Genomic DNA, 22,318 nt, shown 5'->3' with positions numbered 1-22,318 from the left:
CCTAACCACATCAGTTGTCTGTGGTAAGTAGAGTTGGTGAGCTGGGGACAGTGGTGGGGAAAGAGTTTACACTTTAATATTTTGAAGTTTAAACCATGTGAATACCCTGCTTAATGAAGAAATTTCTTTATCTGACTGAAGTGGCTCAGATTGTCAGTAAGGCAAGGCTTCAATCCCTGGCCTGGTGCAGTGGGTTAAAAGATCTGGTGTTGCAGCAGTTGTGGCATGGGTTGCACCTGTGGCTTGAATTCTATCCCTGGCCTGAGAACTTCCATATGCCGTGGCCATTAAAATTTAAAAAAACAAATAAATTTCTTCTTTTAAAAAGAAAAAATGTTGAAAAGCAAAATTAAAGCACAAAAGTTTCAATGTTGTATCTTAAAAGGTTGCATTTCTTCATCAAAGGATAGTTTCCATGTAACACAATTTAAAGCATCAGGGAAGACACTTGGGAGCAGATCTTAGTTAGGATGTGCCTGGTGTGAAGCCACTGGTTAGGGGATATGCACCACATAAAATTTCCACCCTATGACTAGATGTCTCCATGTTTAATGGTTTTGCTCTTATGCTATTTTCTCTAAGGTCTTTCTTTTCAGTATAATAGCAATAGTTATGTCAATACGTTTTTTAATAATAGTTAAAAAGGCATCACTTTTCAACAAAGTATTTGTATAACTATGATTAGCATCAAATGCTAGAGATTATCCACAAGACTAGCCAATCACAGCTCACTTTTGAGATTTTTAAAAAGGTTGCAGTGAAATACACCAAAATGTTTAGAGGACATGGCCAAGATGGCAGAGTAGGAAGACCCTGAGCTCACCTCCTACTAGGTGTACACCCAAGTTACAATTTACAGAGCAACTGTTGATAAGAAAAACTTTTCTACAACTAAAGATATAAAGAAGGAACCACAACAAGATGGATAGGAGGGGTAGAACACAGAACAGTTAAGACCATATCCTCAGCAACCCACAAATAGGAAGATAATTCATTACAGTTGCAGAGATTCTTCCCAAGCAGTAAGGGGTCCAAGCCAAACATTAGACTCCCTAGCCCAGGAGTCCTATACCAAGAAGGCAAGCTCCCAGAAGTTTTGAAAGCCAGCAGGGCTTACTTTGGGGAGAACCAGAGAGCAGTGGGAAATAGGGACTCCACTCTTAAAGGACACACAAAATCTCACATGTTCTGGGACCCAGGGCAGAAGCAGTAATTTGAAAGGAGCTTAGATCAGACCCACCTGTTGATCTTGGAGAGCCACTTCAAGAGACAGGAGCAATTAGAATTCACCATGGGGACATAGACACTGGTGGTAGCCATTCTGGGGAGTTCATTTTACCACAAGGACACTGGTGTTAAAAAAATGTCATTTTTGAATCTTCCCTCTAGCTTATTAGCACCAGGACCCAGACCCACTAATTAGCCTGTTGGCACCAGTACTGGGATGCTTCATGCCAAGCAACAAACTGGACAGGGACATAGCACCTCCCCACACACTCCTCTAACCAGCAGTAGGTTGCCTTGAGATTCCCTGAGCCTACAGCCACCCTGGAATATGGGAATATGGCCCTGTCTACCAGAATGGCCAGGACCCAACCAAACACACACCAGTGGGCCAGCACTAGCCCAGGGATCCCCAGGGCACTTCAGTCAGAGACCCTGAATCCCAGCTCCACCCACCAGTGGGCAGGCACCAGCCTCAGGACTCTCTGCACTCCAGCCCTGTATGTCAGTTGACTGACATACCAACTCTGGGATCCCAGAGCCCTGTAGCCAGAAATACAGGACCTAGATCCACCCATCACTGAAGTAGATCTAGCCTGGGGACACTCTGGGCCTTGGCCCTGTCCACCAACCAGTCAACACCAGCTCCTGGATCCCTGGCCCTGCAGCCAGAACCTCCAGGACCTAGATCTACCCACCAGAGAGCTGGTGCTAGCCCTGGGACAAGTCTTACCCCCCAGTGGATAGATACTAGCCCCAGGATCACTGTAACACTACAACCTGCCTTGTCAGGACACAGTCTACCCACCAGGAGGTTAGCTCTAGCTCTGAAGCTCCTAGGCCCTGCAGCTGGGGACCCCAGTACCCACAAGCTGACACTAGATCTAGGAACCCTGGAACCACAATCACCCACTGCAAAACGTGGCTAAACCCACAAGTGAGACAGCACTACCCCTGAGACAACCCTGGTCTCTATAGCCAGCCACCCCATGACCCAGTCCCACCAACAAGTGACTGGCAGCCTTTGTACAAGGCAGCTTCTTGCAAACAACCAGACTGGCGGCCAGCCATGCCTACAAGACCACCTACAGTAGTCAGCCAACTGCAAAAGAAGTTCTCACAAAGTCAGCATAGGGGGGCACCCCTGGAACATATAGCTCTGGTGACCAGAGAGGAGTGTGCTGCTGGGAAGCACAGGATGTTTCAACAAAAGGTTATTTGTCCAAGGTTGGAAAATGTAACCAACCTACCAGATATTTAGAACCCAAAACAGCAAATTAGGCAAAATGAGGTAGCAAAAGAACATGTTCCCAAAACATTAGAGATGGACGTAATTGAAATAGAGAGAGCATTCCATTTGAAAGCAGCAGAATATTCATTTTTTTCATGTGCACATGGAACATTCTTCAGGATATATCACATGCTAGGCCACAAAACAAGCCTTGGTAAATTTAGGAAAGTTGAAATCATATCATACATCTTTTCCAACTACAACACAAAGAGACTAGAAATCAACTACAAGAAGAAAATTGCAACAAACCACAAACACGCAGAGGCTAAACAATATATTACTAAGCAACAAATGGATTACTGAAGAAATCAAAGAGGAAATTAAAAAAAACCTGAATACAAATGAAAACAAAAACACAATTCCAAATCTATGGGACATCTGGGGTTAATAGATGCAAACTATTACATTTGGAGTGGATAAGCAATGAGATCCTGCTATATAGCACAGGGAACTGTATCCAGTCACTTGTGATGGAACATGATGGAGGATAATGTGTATATGTATGTGTATATATACATATGTATATATATATATATATGACTGGGTCACTTTGCTATATAGTAGGAATTGGCAGAACACTGTAAATGAACTATAATGGAAAAATAAAAATCACAAAATAAAAAAAAAACTATGGAACTTAAGAAAAACTATTCTAAGAGGGAAGTTTACAAATATACAAGCCTGTTTCCTCAAGAAACAAAAATCTCAAATAAACAACATAACCTTACACTTAAAGGAAATAGAAAAGAACAAACCAAAACTGAACTTAGTAGAAAGAAAGAAATCATAAAAATCAGAACAGAAGTAAATGAAATAGAGACTAAAATAAATAGAAAAGTTGAATGAAATTAAGAGCCAGAACCTTGAAAAAAATGAACAAAATTGACAAACCTTTAGCTAGAGTCACTAAGAAAAAAACAGAGGGCTCAAGTCAATAAGATCAAAATGAAATAAGAGAAGTTATGATTACTACAGAAAAATAAAGACTCATAAGAGATCACTATAAACAATTACATACCATTGGAGTTCCCATCGTGGCTCAGTGGTTAACTAATCCAACTAGGAACCATGAGGTTGCAGGTTCAATCCCTGGCCTTGCTCAGTGGGTTAAGGATCCCGCATTGTTGTGAGCTGTGGTATAGGTCAAAGATGCGGCTCAGATCCCACGTTGCTGTGGCTCTGGGGTAGGCCAGTGGCTACAGTTCCGATTAGACCCCTAGCCTGGGAACTTCCATATGCCATGGGTGCGGCCCTAGAAAATGCAAAAAAAAAGATAAACAAACAATTACATTCCAATAAAATGAACAACCTAGAAGAACTGGACAAATTTTTAAAACATACAATCTCCCAAGATTGAACCAGGAAAAAAAAGAAAATATAAATGGTCCAATTACCAGTAATGAAATTGAATCAGTAATAATAATAATTTAAAAAGAACTTCCCGACAAACAAAAGAACAGGACCAGACAGCTTCAAAAGTGAATTCTACCAAATATATTCCCCAAAGAAATGTACCCTTCTGAACTCATTCTAGGAGGATACCCTAGAGGATACCCTGATACCAAAACCAGGCACATACAAAAGATTTAAAATCCAATACCGCTGATGAATGTATATGCAAAAATCCTCAAACAAAATACTAGCAACCAAATTCACTAATACACTAAAAAGATTACACACCACGATCAAGTGGGATACATGAATGGATGCACATCTGCAAATAAATCAGTGTGATACACCACATGAACAAATTAGAAAATAAAAATAATAGGGTTATCTAGATGCAGAAAAAGCTTTAGACAAAGTTTAACATCCATTCATGATAAAAAGTTCTCAACAAAGTGGGTATAGAGGGAATATACCTCAAAATAATAAATGCCATATATGATAAGCCCACAGCTAACATCATACTCGACAGTTAAATGCTGAATGTGTTTCTTCTAAGGTCAGGAACAAAGCAAGGATGCTGATTCTTGCTACTTTTATTCAACATGATTTTGGAAATCCTAGTCACAGCAGAGAAGAAAAAGAAATAAAAGGAATCCAATTTGGAAAAAAGGAAGTAATAACGGCACTGTTTGCAGGTAACATGAATCTATACATAGAAAATCCTAAAGACACCACCAAAAAGCTTCTAGAGTTTATCAATGAATTGGGTAAAACTGCAGGATAAGAATTAATATGCTGAAACCTGTTTCATTTCTATACACTAACAACAAATTATCAGAAAGAAAAATGAAGATTTCCCATTGTGGCTCAGAGAGGTAAGGACCCCGACATTGTTTCTGTGAGGATTCAGGTTCTAGCAGTGGGTTAAGGATTCAGCATTATTGTAAGCTACAGTGTAAGTGGCAGATGTGGCTCAGATCTGCTGTTGCCAAGGCAGTGGCATGGACATAGCTGCAGCTGTGATTTGATCCCTAGCCTGGGGACTTCCATATGCTGCAGGTGAAGCCATTAAAAAAGCGAGAGAAAGAATTAAGGAAACAATTTCATTCACTATCACATTGAAAAGAATAAAATGCCTAGGAAAAAACCCACCTTAGGAGGCAAAAGACCTGTACTTCTAAAACTATAAGATGCAGATGAGAAGAACTGAAGATGACACAGAAAGAAAGATACACTGTGCTCTCGAATTGGAAGATTCAGTATTGTTAAAATGGCAATACTATCCAAGGCAATCTACAGATTCAGGGCAATCCCTATCAAATTACCAATGGTATTTTTCATAGAACTAGAGAAAATAGTTTTAAAATCTGCATAGGTGCAACTGACAAGGGCTTAATCTCTAGAATATATAAGCAACTTATACAACTCAACAGCAAAAAAACCAATCAATCAATGGAAAAATGGGCAAAAGACCTGAATAGACATTTCTCCAAAGAAGATACACAGATGGCCAGCAAACACATGAAAAAATGCTCAACATCGCTGATTATAAGAGAAATGCAAATCAAAACTACCATGAGATACCACCTCACACCAGTCAGAATGGCCATCATTAATAAATCCACAAATAACAAGTGCTGGAGGGGCTGTGGAGAAAAGGGAACCCTCCTGCACTGCTGGTGGGAATGTAAACTGGTACAGCCACTATGGAGGACAGTTTGGAGATACCTTAGAAATCTATACATAGAACTTCCATATGACCCCACAATCCCACTCTTGGGCATCTATCCGGACAAAGCTCTACTTAAAAGAGACACATGCACCCGCATGTTCATTGCAGCACTATTCACAATAGCCAGGACATGGAAACAATCCAAATGTCCATCAACAGAGGATTGGATTCGGAAGAGGTGGTATATATACACAATGGAATACTACTCAGCCATAAAAAGGATGACATCATGCCATTTGCAGCAACATGGATGGAACTAGAGAATCTCATCCTGAGTGAAATGAGCCAGAAAGACAAAGACAAATACCATATGATATCACTTATAACTGGAATCTAATATCCAGCACAAATGAACATCTCCTCAGAAGAGAAAATCATGGACTTGGAGAAGAGACTTGTGGTTGCCTGATGGGAGGGGGAGGGAGTGGGAGGGATCAGGAGCTTGGGCTTATCAGACACAACCTAGAATAGATTTACAAGGAGATCCCGCTGAATAGCATTGAGAACTATGTCTAGATACTCATGTTGCAACAGAAGAAAGGGTGGGGGAAAAACTGTAATTGTAATGTATACATGTAAGGATAACCTGACCCCCTTGCCGTACAGTGGGAAAATAAAAAAAATAAAAATAAAATAAAAATAAAAATAAAATCTGCATAGGAACATAAAACTCTGAATAGACAAAACAATCTTGAGAAAGAAGAACAAAGCTGGAGGAATCATGTTTCCTGACTTCAGATGATACTACAAAGCTATAGTAATCAAAACAGCATGGTGCTGGCATAAAAACAGACACATAGATCAAAGGAACAGAATAGAGAGCCCAGATATAAACCCACACACCTATGGTCAATTAATTTATGACAAAGGATGTAGGACTATATGATGAAGAAAAGACAGTCTCTTCAACAAGTGGTGCTGGGAAAACTGGACAGCTACATGTAAAAGAAAGTAGAATGCAATTTCCTAACACATTGATTGAAATTCTTACCTGAGCAGGTAATTTTGGCTTCGTCATAGTGATCACAACTAAGTCCACCCCACTGCCAATTCTTGCAGTCCCAAAGAGAAGTTTCATTTCCATTACAGCTGCTTACAAACAGCCATGTGTTTGTTGCCTTGGTTTTGGAATAAACTTGATATGATGTTTTGAGTGCAGATCCACATCCCAGCTGCCTGCAAACCACATCAGCTTCTTTCAGTCCCCAGCTTCTATCACACACTTTTCCTACCAGTTTCTGAATTTCCACCTCCACTGTCCCAGCACAGTGGCTGCCTCCACCTTTAAGTCTCAGTTCCAGATCTGATCCATCTGCAAAATAAACATACACTTAGGCCATAGATACATGTGGAATTTAGCTCCCAGAGGGTATTTTTAAAAACTTGCTCCTTCCCAGAAGCTGAAACACTGGAGATTCTGGCTTTCCCATCTCCTGGGTTTTTGAAGAGCCAGTATAGAACATGAATTTGGTTAGAAATAGGATTATAGTTTCAAGAGTTAAGAAAAAAAAAATTGTCAATGGCTAAAAACCATAAGCAAATTAGATATAAAGAAAAGACCTATAACATTTTGTCTTTTTGGAGCTTCAGGTAGAATTAGAATTTGAAATGTGGTACCTCATAGCACTTGGGACATTTATTATAGAAAACAGTCAGACAACCCTCCAAACTACTCAAATGAAGAATATGTTAAAGATTTGTCACAACTGTAAAAGAATTCCCAACAAAGAAAATATTAGATACAATTTTTCTCCTATCTCATATCCATTCCTAATCCTGAAGAACACAGGTCCTTCCGGTGTTTTGTTTTCACTTACCAGAACATGTCACACCAGCATCTTCATTATGATTGCAATAATGCTTTCCCCATTCATGGTGTCTACACTGCCAGAGAGCAGACTCGTGTCCATGGCAAGAAACACTGTCAAGCCAAATGTGTCCAGTTCCCTCACTGGCGTTAACTCGACCAATGGCAGTGACAGCAGTTGGACATCCCAGTTGCTTACATGCCACAGCGGCATCATCACTATCCCAGCCATCATCACAGATTGTTCCCCATTCTCCTTGGAATTTCACTTCCAATCTTCCTGAACATTCAGTGACTCCATCTACCACTCTCAGTTTCAGGTCTGCTCCATCTGTAAGAGGGACACAAAACAAGTCATTGACAAGGAAACAAGAATAAGGGCAAACTGAAGAGCTGTACCTGAGAGGAGTGAGTGAAAAGGGGAAGATATATAAGTAGAGACAGAAACAACAGTAATATACTACCACTGAAAATCGTTTAGGATGGAAGGAGAAGTGGATCAGGCAAGTAGATAGGACTTTTCAGAATGGAAAGCACGCATTGTAGGAAGAGTTCCTAACAAAACATCCAGGGACTGAAATTTATCTAGAGGTTTGCTTATTGGACCAATTTTGTCGGAATTGTTTGGTTTTTTGTTGAAATTGTTTGGTTCTTTTTTCCCTGTTAAATATATATTTGCATCTGTCTAGGTGGTATCCATGCCCTCCAGTTTGCCTCAATACTCAACACTCACTTTTGCCTCTGGCTGCATTACCTACCAGGACTACCTGGTTTATATTACATTCCTGACCCCTTTCTGACCACTTTCGTAGTTTAAAAGCAAAGCAAAGAGAAAAGGGACCTCCCCATCATTATTTTCATTTTCCCCCAATCAATATTCCTCAAAGAACAGAACTTGATTCTGAGTAATATGTTGTAATCAGTAAATTGCTTTTTTCCCCTGGCATTTTTAGTTTTTGTTATCACGATGCTGTCTATTATGATTCTGCAGCATGTATAAAACACACTGAGAAGAAACATGCTGATTGGGAGCCTAGAAATTTTTTTTTTTAGAAAGATAAATATTTAATTTGGGATACACATTACAATAGACATATTTAATTTGGGATACACATTATAAGAGACATGTGGTTTCAGGTAAATGAATAATCCAGACTAGTGTCACAGGACATCAGAGAAGGGCAGAAATCACTACAAAGAAGTGATCAACAATATCTTGATGATGTAGAAAAGTCAAGGAATCTGGGTAACATATACATGAACAAAAAGAGATGGAGATTAATAATGCCATTTGCAGTAACATGGATGGAACTAGAGACTCTCATACTTTGTGAAGTCAGTTAGAAAGAGAAGGACAAATACCATATGATAGCACTTATATCTGGAATCTAACATACTGCACAAATAAAACTTTCCACAGAAAATAAACTCATGAATTTGGAGAACAGACTTGTGGTTGCCAAGAGGGAGGGGAAGGGAGTGGGGTGGACTGGGAATCTGGGGTTAATAGATGTGAACTGTTGCCTTTGGAATGGAGCAGCAATGAGATCCTGCTGCATAGCTCTGGGAACTATGTCTAGTACTTGTGATGGAGCCTGATGGAGGATAATGTGAGAAAAAGAATGTATATATGAATGTGTGACTGGGTCACTTTGCTGTACAGTAGAAAATTGACAGAACACTGTAAACCAGTCATAACAGAAAAAATAAAAATCATTAAAAAAAAAAGAGGGAGATGGAGAGTAATACTTTGGTAGAGTTAGGGCCGGGAACTGCATGAGCAGAGACATGGAGAAATGTAAATGATGTGCATGTATTTGATAACGGATAATATTATTCCTGGATTTGTCAAGTTCCTCCAATATGCTTGAATTAGGATTTTAGTTAGGGGTACCTAGAAATTTTTGATAGGTTAAGGAATACGGAAGGTGTTTTTTTCTACCCCAAGTCCCATTCCCTTCCTTCAGCTAACACATTCTGTCTTTTCTGTAGGAATCACTTTCTTTGTGGTTCAAAGTATAGATAGTCATATTGTTCAACAAGGAAAAAAAAAAAAAAGCCAATTCAAGAAATAAAAAAAGAACCAGAACCCTGATGACATTGGTGAAGTGCTGAATCCAATCACACATGAAGCCAATTGTAATCTCCTGGATTTCCCAGTATTCTGAATTAGAATTCCCTTATTTTAAATTTAGTTTGAACTAAAGTTCCTTCATTTGAAAAAAAAAAAAAAAGACACTGGGTGAATTCAGGGACAGTTTTGCTCTAGGGATAGTTTCCTAAAGACTCCCTGGAGTTCAAGACTTACTAGGTCTTCTTCAAACTAGGAGCTCAAGTGAAAAAAGGAGAGTGACATCCTGGAGCAGACAAAGCCATGTCCCTGTCCCATAATCAAGCATAGAACATGAAAGTCTCTAGACAAGACACAGTGCCTCCTTACAACATAAATATAATTATAAGAGGAAACCAAGTTTTAAAAGCATTCAATTACGTGAATTTGAACTAATAGTTTAGGAAAGGGTGGGTCAATGTGATTAAAGAGAAGGGCTTTGTAGGTAAGGAATGATAAAAGGGATGGTTTGCCTCTAAAACATCCAGAGAACAAAATTTTCTAGTTAAGCTTTCTTTTTTTTTTTCTTTTTCTTTCTTTCTTTCTTTGAGGGCTGAGGGAATGGGCTATTCTCTGAACATTTCCTTCTAACCTCATGACTTGGACCTAAATGTCACTGCTCATCCTTCCTCCCTATCCTATTTATCTTAATTTCAGTTAAGGTAAAAAACTGCACAGGTACTAGAATTTCGACCTGAAATTAGATAATAATAAGATGATAAAAGAAGCAATCATCATTATGTTTTTAACAGTTTGAGCTTTTAAGACTTTTACTCCCCTTTTTTTGCCCTCTCATGGAGAACAGAACAAACCCAGGTCAGTCCTTACTTAAGCAAATCACTCCAGCATCCTCAGCATGATCGCAATTGTGCTTTCCCCATCCTTCATGTTTGCAGTTCCAGAGAGCTGACTCATTTCCATTGCATACAAGATCATCAAACCAGATTGGTCCAGAACCTTCTCCAAAATTAGCTGAACCAGAGAAACTGACAGCACTTCCACATTCAAGTTGTTTACAAACCACAGAAGCATGATTTATGTTGAAGTTATCATCACACACTGTTCCCCACCGTCCTTGAAATTTGACTTCTATTCTTCCTAAGCACCGGTTTCCTCCATTCACCAGCCTCATCTCTAAATCAGATCCATCTAGAGTAGAGAAAAGACGAGAATTTAGAAGTTGTATTTATTCAGAAGTGAGTTTAGAAACTAAAATTCAAAAAAAAAAAAAAAGAAAGAAAGTAAAATTCCTCTGGTCACTTTTGATGCTGTCCTTAAAAATGATGCTTCATTTTGGATGCAGCCTAAGTTCACATATTGGAGAATTTTAATCTTTTGACTCTAATTAATGGTTAAGACTTTCATCTATGTATATTTACCCCCCCCAAAATTTATAGATTAAAATTTACATTGTGTTTTGTTTTGTTTCCTTCCAATACTAAGATATAGTAAAAACTTTTATGTAGGAATGGATAAATCAGACTCAAAGTATTCATTTGTAGAAAAAAAAATTGTTCATACAACAAAGTAGTAAAAATGGCAAACCAGTCATTTGTTGAATGGTTAATTTTTTAATTTTAATCTTTCTTACTACAAACAGTTTAGTGCATGAATAATTGTCTGAAGTTGAATTTGGAAGTTAAAAGACAGGAAAAAAGTAAAAATATATAAGTATGCATAATAGTTTGCAAAAGTACCCTATGGTATAAAAAACATTAAAAATTGAGGAAAAATTAGTCAAAACACTCCATGTCTTAGCAGTTTCTGAATCAAAGTTTTCCCCCCTCCCAAAAGTACCTGCTACAATTTTTAGCAAAGAACAGCTTTTTAATAAAGAAAATTTTCTCTATACACTATCCCTAGGTGTTCTATGAGGACTAAAATATCTGAGAAAAAGATATTTGGAATGAAATTCTGGGACACCTAAAAAATAGAAACACTTTGTGGTTAAAAAAAAAAAACACTAAGAAGCTCTTTTTTGAAAAAGTAATTAGATTTTAAAAGCTCTGAAATCCAAAGACCTCCACTTAACAAGATTTTTATTATGGCTGATTGGTAATAATAATAAGAGCTCACAATCAAAATATGCATTCCCTGTTCCAAATGTGTTACATATGCTATCTTCTTTAGTCTTTACAACATTAAGCATTATATGTTATTACCATAATCCCTACTTCACAGATAAGCAAACTGAGGTTAAATAACACAGAATCAAACACCTAGAAAACAGTAGAGACAGAATGTGAGGGAAAAAATCTGTCTCCAACATCTCTCTTTTTTATTATTACGCATGTGATAAGAATAGAATTTACCAAGAGAAGGATAGATGTTCTGAGGCTTGAGCTTTAATTGGGGTGGAGAATCTCAGAAATTCAGATTCTGAAAACTCATGAAACTAGTTAAGTCCTTGAGAGGCTATGGATCCCTTTCTATTATTATGCAGTTGAGCCTCAGGGGTATAAACTTCAAAAATCAAGTTTGTTTAACTCATCCTTATATAAAGGATCCTTATGTAAAAGTATGAAAAAAAAACACAAAAATTAAAAATACTATACTGATGTCTTAACTTAAACAGTCAACTCTATAGACAGCAACAATTATAGTAAGAGTCTGGCAAGGTTTATTATTATTTTTAACTTTGCTCTAGGTGGTCGATGTAGAGGTTAGAGTTGTTATTTCTTAACTTTCTCAGCAAAATGAATAACAATAAAAGACAAGAAGAAGAGGAAGAAGGAGGAGGAGAATGGAGAAAGAGAAGGAGGAAGAAAGAGAAATGAGTTGTCTAGGTAATGAGAAGCAGTGACCCATGAGGAAACTAAGGTTAATTTTTAACACCTATTACATACCAGACAGTGTACCAGTAACTCTACATTTATTATATCACTGAGTGCTCAGAAAGTGAATTTCAAAGGATTGAACAGCTTACTTAAAACAATAGTATTAATGAGCAGCTGAGCTGGAATTCACTTCAGCATTTTTCTAGATACCAGCCTGTGCTCCCCACATTGCACCACAATGCCTGGGTAGAGATTAGTACTTTCTAACACCAGTCCTATGGAGGAGATGGTCTGTAATAGAAAGGTGGGAGGTAAGAGGGCTGCATAAAGGTCAATGACATGAGCAAAGAGAAATGGGAAGCCAAGGAATCTGAACTGGGTCAGAAACATGACTCTGGGATTTGTCAGCAGAAAGGTCTAACATATAACTTCCTGAGTTATTGTAAGGGCATATGAGGTGAAACTTATGAAATGTTTTATAAATTAAAACGACCATGTAAATGAAATGAATAGCACTGTTAAACAGAAAAAAGCAATTCTACTTTGCAAAACATTCTTCCTCCAACAACAACAAAAAAGGATCAGTGCTAAGAATATTTATTTCTTGATTTGGTAAGTTGATCATCAGTTAAAGCGCAAAAAGTTCATGATTCATAGGCCAGTGCATGAAAGCAGTGCTTTATTGGGAAAGGGGACAAGGAATTAACTTAGACATTATGATATTTTCATGTAGAAGTAGAAGGTAGAATGACCTAATATAAAATTGAAGCTAGTCACTTGCTCATTTATTATAGCATTCAGAATCTCTTCTGAATTTTTTTTTTTTTAATATGGGCTTTGTCATGTGTAAAATACCAGAAGTGGTCTTTTAGTAATGGATTGGGTAATTTTATACATGGACTAGATGACTTATAGAAAACTGGTTCCTTTTTGTTTTTAACTCATCTATACATTTTTTTCCCACAAAGCATTTCATGTATAGGCTTGACTTATTTGTGTATGTCTTACCTGAGCAGGTTACTCCAGCATCCTGTTGGTGAGTACAGTTATGCTTTCCCCATCCATCATGTTTGCAGTCCCAGAGAGCTGACTCATTCCCTCGACAAGAAACATGATCCATCCAAATGCGTCCAGAACCTGCACTAAAATTAGCCCATCCAGTGGCTTTGATAGCAGTTGGACATCCCAGCTGCCTACAAACAACAGAGACCACATCCATGTCCCAGCCATTATTACACACAGTTCCCCACTCCTCCTGCACTTTCACCTCCACTCTTCCAGAGCACTTGTTTTCACCACCCGTTAGCCTCAGCTCCTTGTCTTTTCCTCCTGTAACAATAGGTAAATGCAGCAATTGGTCAAGATTCAAAGAGCAAGTAGAGAATTATTATTCTTTAGATTACTTATTTATTTTTCAAAGCCAGATTTGAGAAATGTTTCTGGACCCATCCATGGTACAATGGGAGAATGTTATTTCATAGGAGTTCAAAAACAAACAGCAATATCACAGGTTTCAAATTAAGCAGTGACATAGAACCAATAAAGCTAAATAATCCCATACTATGATACCTTTATTTTATGGCTGATATTCTTTATAAGGTCAATTTATATAATCTCTTGGATGGTTTAATGTAAAAATGAGATTTTATGGCATTTTATAGGGATGAACTATGTATGTTTCTCCAAAATCCTAAGATCAGTAGAGGCTGATGGTGAGACTAAAAAGAACAGTTATGAGGAATTTAGTACCTATTTCACACATATATGCAAAATACCATGAATATATTTCACCATGTATGCAAAACTACTAATTGCTAGTTGAACTCTAATTGAAATTTATCTACTCAAATGGAAATTGATATGGATATATTTTTCTATTATCTTCCACCATAAAATAATTCTATCTCTTGCTATACAACAGAAATTGCCACAACATTGTAAATCAATTATACTTAAAAAAAAAAATCTCATCTCCACCTCTCTCTGAACTGTCTCTGCTACAGCCTTGTGATTATTTTAGCTAATATAGGAACTGGCGATTTCACTGATATATATCTGGCTTCCCTGAATACAATTTTAGACAAATTTTGGCACTTGAATTTTTAGTGTTACTAAAAATTCCTTCATCCCAACAATTCTGAGGTTTCTCCTCTTCTGTATTATTCCCTATTTTTTAGTTAGATATTATTTCAAATCTTAAGTAAAATCCATTTTTCCTGTGAAGGTTATTTTATTTTTTTGAAAACCATGCTAACGTTTTATTTGTTTGGGGGGAGAGAGCCACATGGTTCTGTACCTATTTGGGGTTTTTAATATCTGATCCTTTGAAACCATGAAGCATGTTTTTAGATGCTATCTAGACTTCAGGAGAATTATTTGCTTTTCAGTGTTTCTTGTCACAGTGGGCTAGGTTACAAGTAAATTTGTCAAAGTACTCACCAAGAGAACTAGTGACCAAGCAGGCACTGAGAACAGCGACTACAGCAAAAGTGAAGGAACTTAAATGGGCAGAACATCTTCTAAAGTCTGTGAAAAGAAGAGAGAGGGCAAACATACAGTCTTACCCAAAGGAGGTTTTGGAGGAGAGATGGTTCCAAAGGTTTGAGATTAACAAAGGTCAAAACAAGACAGAAAACCCTTCCTAACTTTTTTTTTCTTTTTATGGCAACATCTGAAGTTCCTAGGATTGTGGTCAAATCAGAGCTCCAGGTGCCAGTCTACACCACAGCCATGGCAATGTGGGATCTTAGCCACAGCTTGCAGCGACACCAGATCCTTAACCCACTCACTGAATGAGGCCAGAGATTGAACCCACATCCTCACAGAGACAATGCAGGGTCTTTAACCACCAAGCCACAATGGAAATTCCAGGAAACACTTCCTTCTAAATGGCAAGGCAGGCAGGAAAAATTCACACCAGGATCATATAACCTCAGTGAAGTAGCTTTGAAAATACTCATGTTTATAGGCATCCTAGGGGTGAGAAATTAGAAGAAAGTTGGAGAAGGGAAAAGAATTGCAAGAGCAGGGCTTAAAACCTGGAAAACCAAAAAGACATTGATGAAACTACGAAGTGAGTAGCTCTCCCTTCAGCCACAGAGTCATAGTCAACCACTGGCATTCTCATCTCCAAGCCTACCTGATCCACATTGTTAGATGGAAAGTTCCATGAGGGAATGAATTACATCTATCATGTTCACCAGTTTCACCAGTACCTGGCACAGTGGCCTGCTAAATAGTAGTTGAACAATACATTGGAGGAAAAAGCGACAAAATTTATATTTGAGAACCTCCAATATAGGACCTTGTCTCCAAATATAGCAAACGCTCCATCACTCTCATTTCTCCTTCTTACTCTAAACCAACAGTAACTTAAAAGTAAAAATGCTATGGTAGGAGTTCCCGTCGTGGCGCAGTGGTTAACGAATCCTACTAGGAACCATGAGATTGCGGGTTCGATCCCCGGCCTCGCTCAGTGGGTTAAAGATCCGGCATTGCCGTGAGCTGTGGTGTGGGTCGCAGACGCGGCTTCGGATCCCGCGTTGCTGTGGCTCTGAAGGCAAAAAGACAAAAAAAATGCTATGGCAGTCACTCCTCTGAGATAGGTCACTGAACTGTGCATTTATAATCCAGGCTTTCATGTGAAATGTTATACTTCAGCTTAAATGCTTGAGGGGAAAAAAGTAAGAATGTTAAATGAGTTTAACGCATCGATGTAAATCATAAATTAGACTTTGACACTCAGAGGTGTTAGTCTAAATGTCCTCTAGGTCATCAACTTTCAATCAATATTCATTCCTTCATGTTCTATCTTTTCTAACAACTACTAGTTTCATACTCAACACAATTTAGTTAATTTTCATCCCTTACTTAATTTCACCTCAGCAATTTTACAAAACTGATGCCAAATCTAATCCTTCTTCTAGTCACGTCTTCAATTTTGATTCTATGGAAGATAAAAGTTCCCCTTATAAGCTTATTGCCTTTTCCCTGTTACTTCTTCTCCAGATGCCAATCACTATTAAATCAGATTGATTGACTGTCGGAATATTGCTACACTCTATTAAAAGGTAAATATAGAATAAATGAGAAGATTTTACCTGCAGATCCAGAGTTTTCATGTAGCACCATTCTGAGTTTGTCCATTCCAAGGTTTTATGCCATTTAAATCTTCTTGTATTATTACCTAGAAATGTTCTCCTGAAGAAGAGAACCACTAAGAATTCTAAAAATCATTTCACTTCCACAAAAATACAGAAAGGCTTCATAATGGAGGTGGAGTCAACCAGAAAAGGGAAGTAATCAAAAGAGTAAGCTTCCCTTTCACACCCATGTTTTCTTCCATATGGGACATGAAACAACCAAAGAAATTGAGAAATTGAGAAACACTCCCTAAAGATTTGTAAAAATTTAAGGGGGAAATATTGACTTATATACTGTTGTTGAATTGAATATTTTAAATTTCTGCACTTTGTTTTGAACTAATTACATTAGGAATAAAAAAATCGCAATAGTTACACAGTTATGTCAAAAAACTAAAGTAAAATAGGCAAACATAATTAAATTATCAATGCTTGATTGTTATAACCCCTTTTAATATTAATTCTATAATCAAATATGTCTAACAAATAACTTGTGCAGATTGTCTGTAGAAAGCACTTGTATTTCTTTTTTTTATTTTATTAAAGTATAGTTGATTTACAATGTTGTGTCAATTTCTGCTGTATAGCAGTGTCTCTAATAGGATGAAGAGCAGTGGTAAAATTAGCTATGACCATTATAAATTCTACAAATGGTAAAATAAAAATTTACAAGCCAAGACTTGATTTTAACTCTACATAAGTCAAATTCAAATAAGAAAAACACTTGTAATAGCAATAATGAACATAGGTTCAAAGCATGGTGTGAAAAAATGAAAAAGTGGTCATACCAACTAGGAGACAGGAACAAACAGTCAAAAAACTCTTTTCCATAAGAAGATGCCTAAATTATGACTAGGACCTTGCTAAAAGGAAAAAATAGAAAAGGATTTAAGGCCTAAGAAACAAACAAACAAACAAAATTGAAATAAAAAGCCATAAAGACTAATCTCACTTTTAAAAGCTGAAATTATTCATCACCAATCAACCTACACCACAGGAAATGTTAATGGAAGTTTTTCAAGCAGAAGAAAAATGGTATTAGGTAGAAATATGGTCTAATTCAAGGAATGCAGAGCATCAGAAATGGTAACCACATAGGTAAATATGTGATTTTTATCATTGTTTAAGTATTTTTAAAGATAATTGATTGTTTAAACAAGAATAATAGCTATGTAATGTGGAGTTTATAACATGTAAAAGAAAAATTGTGAAAATAATAACACAGGGTAAGAAGATAAGTAGAAGAATATTTTTGTAAAGTTTATGTACTTTATGTAAAGTGGTCAAAGGTAGACTATAAACCTAAAACATCCGCTAAGAAGAAAACAAGGAGTTAAAGCCAATAAACCAAAAGACAAAAAAGAATCATAAAAATATAAAGTAGATAAAAAGAACTCATAAAAATCCAAAAGAAGCTATAAGAGAAAGGAAAATGAGCAAAGAATAAATTGGACAAGTAGAAAACAATGAGCAAGATAATAGATTTGGACCCAAATATATCTATAATCACATTAAATGTAAATAGTCTGAGTACAACCAATTTAAAGGCGGGAATTGGCAGACTGAATTTAAAAAATGTCAACTGTGTGCCAAAATCTAAACAAAACATAAACAAATAAAATCTATATAAAAAAGATAATATATCATGACCAAGCAGTGTTTATCCCAGAACATAATGTTACTTTAACATTCAAAAGTCATTTTATATAACTCATTACATTAAGATGCTTAAACAGAAAAAGAATTCAATCAACTTGATAAATGTAAAAAAGGCTTTCACAAAATGTAACATCAATTCCCAATAATAACTCTCAGTGAACTAGGTAATAAAGGGCACCTGTGAAAAATCTATAGTTAAATCATACTTAATGCTGAAAGACTGAATGCTTTCTCCTTAAGATCGGAAGACCAAAATGTCCACTTTAATCAGTTCTATTCAGCATGGTACTGGAGCTATTATCCAGTACAATTGGGCAAGAGAAAAAATAAAAAGCATCTGTATTGAAAAGGAAGTAAAACAATCTTTATTTGCAGAGGACACGATCATCTGTGAAGGACATCTAATAGAATCTACAAAAAAAAAAAAAAACCTACTACAGTTAATAACTGAGTTTAGCAAGGTTGCAGGATACCTGATCAATACACAAAAATCAAGCAACAACAACAACAACAAAACAACAACACAAAAGACAAAAAAAAAAAAAAAAAAAAAAATTAGGAGTTCCCGTCGTGGCGCAGTGGTTAACGAATCCGACTAGGAACCATGAGGTTGCGGGTTCGGTCCCTGCCCTTGCTCAGTGGGTTAATGATCCGGCGTTGCCCTGAGCTGTGGTGTAGTTTGCAGACGCGGCTCAGATCCCGCGTTGCTGTGGCTCTGGCGTAGGCTGGTGGCTACGGCTCCGATTCAACCGCTAGCCTGGGAACCTCCATATGCCGCGGGAGCAGCCCAAGAAATAGCAACAACAACAACAACAAAACAACAACACAAAAGACAAAAAAAAAAAAAAAATCAAGCAACCAAAAGTCAGAAATTAAAATTGAAAAAATAAATTCCTTTTGTAATAGTATCAAAATTATACAAAACATTTAGGAATAAATCCAACCAAAAATGCAAAGTCCTGTTCCACCTGAAATCACACAATATTCCTGAAAGAAATTAAAGACTTAAATAATTGAAGAGATACATTTTGTTCTTGGGTTAGAAAACACTGTTATTGGAGTTCCCATCATGGCTCAGTGGGTTAAGAACCTGATGTGGTCTCTGTGAGGATGCGGGTTCCCTGGCCTCACTCAATGGGTTTAGGATCTGATGTTGCTGCAAACTGTGGCGTAAGTTGCAGATACAGTTTGAATCTAGTGTTGTGGCTGTGGTTATGGCATAGGCCAGCAGCACCAACTCCAATTCTACCCCTAGCCTGGGAACTTCCATATGCCACAGGCGCAGCCATAAAAAGAAAAAAAAAAGGCATTATTAAGATGTCAATGCTTTGCAATTTGATTTCTAAATTCAATGTAACCACCATCAATAGCCTAGTGGACATTTTTCATAGAAATTGGAAAACTGACCTTAAATTTTGTTTGGAAATACAAACTGTCTAGAACAGCCAAAACAAAAATTTTTTGGGCTGTGCCTATGGCATGTAGAGGTTCCTGGACCAGGGATAGTAGCCATGCCACAGCAGCAACCCAAGCTACTGCAGTGACAATGCTGGATCCTTAACCCATTGCACCACAGGAGAACTCCTAGCCAAAATAAATTTAAAAGTGATGAACAAGTTGGAGGAGTCATACTAGCCTATTTCAAGATTTTTTTTTATAAGGCTGCCATAACGAAGTATTGCATTAGCATAATCAACACATATATAGATGACTAATATTTCACAAAGTATGCAATATTTTCAAAAAAATGGCACTGAACAATTGACTATCCATGTGCAGTAAGATGAATTTCAATCCTTACACCATATACAAAAATTAATTCAAAGTAAATCATAGACAAAAATATAAAACCTAAAATTACACAATTTTAAAAGAAAACAGGAGAAAATCTTCATGAGCTTAGGTTAGGCAAAGAATTTCCAGATACGATACCAAAAGCATGAGTCATAAAACAGCAATTTGATAAATGGAACATCTTGATGAAAATTCCAAAATCTTCCTTTTTAAAAGTCACAAAAGAAATGTTTAAAAATTAGAAAAAAAAAAAGAATTAAAGACAAGCCACAAACTGGAAGAAAGTATTTGCCAATCATGTATCTGATAAAGGACTTGATTTCAAAATTTACAAAAAAAAAATTCTCAATCATAGGAAAGCAAACATTTTTATTTTTATTTATTTCCTTTTTAATTTTTTTATTTCCCCAATACATTATTTTTTTCTACTGTACAGCATGGTGACCCAGTTATGCATACATGTATACATTCTTTTTTTCACATTATCATGCTCCATCATAAGTGACTAGACGTAGTTCCCAGTGCTACACAGCAGGATCTCATTGCTAATCCATTCCAAAGGCAATAGTTTGCATCTATTAACCCCAAGCTCCCAATCCTTCCCACTCCCTCCCCCTCTCCCTTGGCAACCACAAATCTATTCTGCAAGTCCATGATTTTCTTTTCTGTGGAAAGGTTCATTTGTGCCTTATATTAGATTGAAGATATAAGTGATATCATATGGTATTTGTCTCTGTCTTCACTCAGTATGAGAATCTCTAGTTCCATCCATGTTGCTGCACATAGCATCATTTCATTCTTTTTTATGGATGTGTAGTATTCCATTGTGTATATAAAGCACATCTTCTTAATCCAATCATCTGTTGATGGACATTTGGGTTGTTTCCACGTCTTGGCTATCATGGGTTTTTGGGGTTTTTTTGTTTGTTTGTTTGTTTTGTTTTGTTTGCCTTTTCTAGGGCCACTCCTGTAGCATATGGAGATTCCCAGGCTAGGGGTCTAATCGGAGCTGTAGCCACCAGCCTACACCAGAGCCACAGCAACAAGAGATCCGAGCTGTGTCTGTAACCTACACCACAGCTCATGGCAATGCCAGATCCTTAACCACTGATCAAGGTCAGGGATCAAACCTGAAACCTCATGGTTCCTAGTTGGATTCGTTAACTACTGAACCACGATGGGAACTCTGGCTATTGTGAATAGTTCTGCAAGGAACATGCAGGATGCAGGTGCATGTGTCTTCTTTAAGGAAAGTTTTGTCTGGATATATGCCCAAGAGTGGGATTACTGGGTCATATGGTAGTTCTATATAGAGTTTTCTAAGGTACTTCCATACTGATCTCCATAATGGTTGTACCAGCTTACCTTCCCACCAACAGTGCAGGAGGGTTCCCTTTTCTCCACACTCCCTCCAGCATTTGTTATTTGTGAACTTATTATTGATGGCCATTCTGACTGGTGTGAGGTAGTATCTCATGGTAGTTTTGATTTGCATTTCTCTAATAATCAGTGATGTTGAGCATTTTTTCATGTGTTTGTTGACCATCTGTATATCTTCTTTGGAGAAATGTCTATTCAGGTCTTTTGCCCATTTTTCAATTGGGTTGTTGGTGTTTTTGCTGTTGAGTTGTATAAATTATTTATATATTTTAGAGATTAAGCCCTTGTTAGTTGCATCATTTGAAACTATTTTCTCCCATTCTGAAAGTTGTCTTTTTGTTTTCTTTTTAGTTTCGTTTGCTGTGCAAAACTTGTCTGATTAGGTCCCATTGGATTATTTCTGCTTTTATTTCTGTTGCTTTGGGAGACAAACATATTTTTGAAATAAGCAGAAAATGTGTACAGACATTTCACCAAAGAATTTATAGGATGGCAAAAAGCACACGAAAAGATTCTTGACATCATTAGTTCAAAAGGAAGTACAAATTAAATCCACAATGAGACACAGGTACATAGCTATTACAGTGTTTAAAATTCTACAAGTAGATGCCTACTATTATATTTAGAATGGACAAGCAAGAAGGTCCTGCTGTATAGTACAAGGAACTATATCTCTTGTGATAGAACATGATGGAAGATAATATAAGAAAAGGAATGTATATATTTATGTGTATATTATGTATATATAATGTATGACCTAGTCACTTTGCTGTATGGTAGAAATTGGCACAACATTGTAAATCAACTATAATTTAATTAAAAAATAAAAATAACATAAAATAAAATTACAAAGACTGACCACACCAAATGTTGCTGAGAATGTTGAGGATCTGGAACTCTTGTACAGTCTTAATGGGAATTTAAACGATGAAACTACTTCTGAAAACATCTGGGCATTATATTAAATTTGAGATATAAGTGATATCATATGGTATTTGTCTTTCTCTTTCTGA

At 37.0% G+C, this 22,318-nt stretch overlaps 1 protein-coding gene across 4 annotated transcripts in view; it reads right to left on the bottom strand.

Annotated features, from left to right (window-relative positions):
• CD163 (CD163 molecule) overlaps nucleotides 1-16,557 on the bottom strand; it is a 34,206-nt gene extending 17,649 nt beyond the window's left edge. For 2 of the 4 annotated variants that reach the window (XR_014845310.1, XM_021091122.2), the window contains exons 1-7: nucleotides 16,431-16,557; nucleotides 14,770-14,856; nucleotides 13,598-13,659; nucleotides 13,339-13,467; nucleotides 10,382-10,702; nucleotides 7,454-7,774; nucleotides 6,628-6,948 (exon numbers count right to left, since the gene is read on the bottom strand). Coding sequence is in view for 2 of the 4 variants with exons in the window: in XM_021091122.2 (XP_020946781.1) it covers nucleotides 6,628-6,948; nucleotides 7,454-7,774; nucleotides 10,382-10,702; nucleotides 13,339-13,450 (1,075 nt within the window). In the remaining 2 variants the exon portion in view is untranslated. 4 annotated transcript variants of the gene reach the window in all.
• Between the last annotated feature and the right edge of the window lie 5,761 nt (nucleotides 16,558-22,318).

This window comes from Sus scrofa, chromosome 5, assembly GCF_054392235.1.
Source record: "Sus scrofa isolate SSC_HxYL_T2T_F1_AM1 chromosome 5, Sscrofa_HxYL_maternal_Yorkshire_Landrace_v2.0, whole genome shotgun sequence".
Classification (NCBI taxonomy): Eukaryota; Metazoa; Chordata; class Mammalia; order Artiodactyla; family Suidae; genus Sus; species Sus scrofa.
Note: the sequence above shows the minus strand (reverse complement) of the source record. Positions and strands in the feature narration are given on the sequence as shown.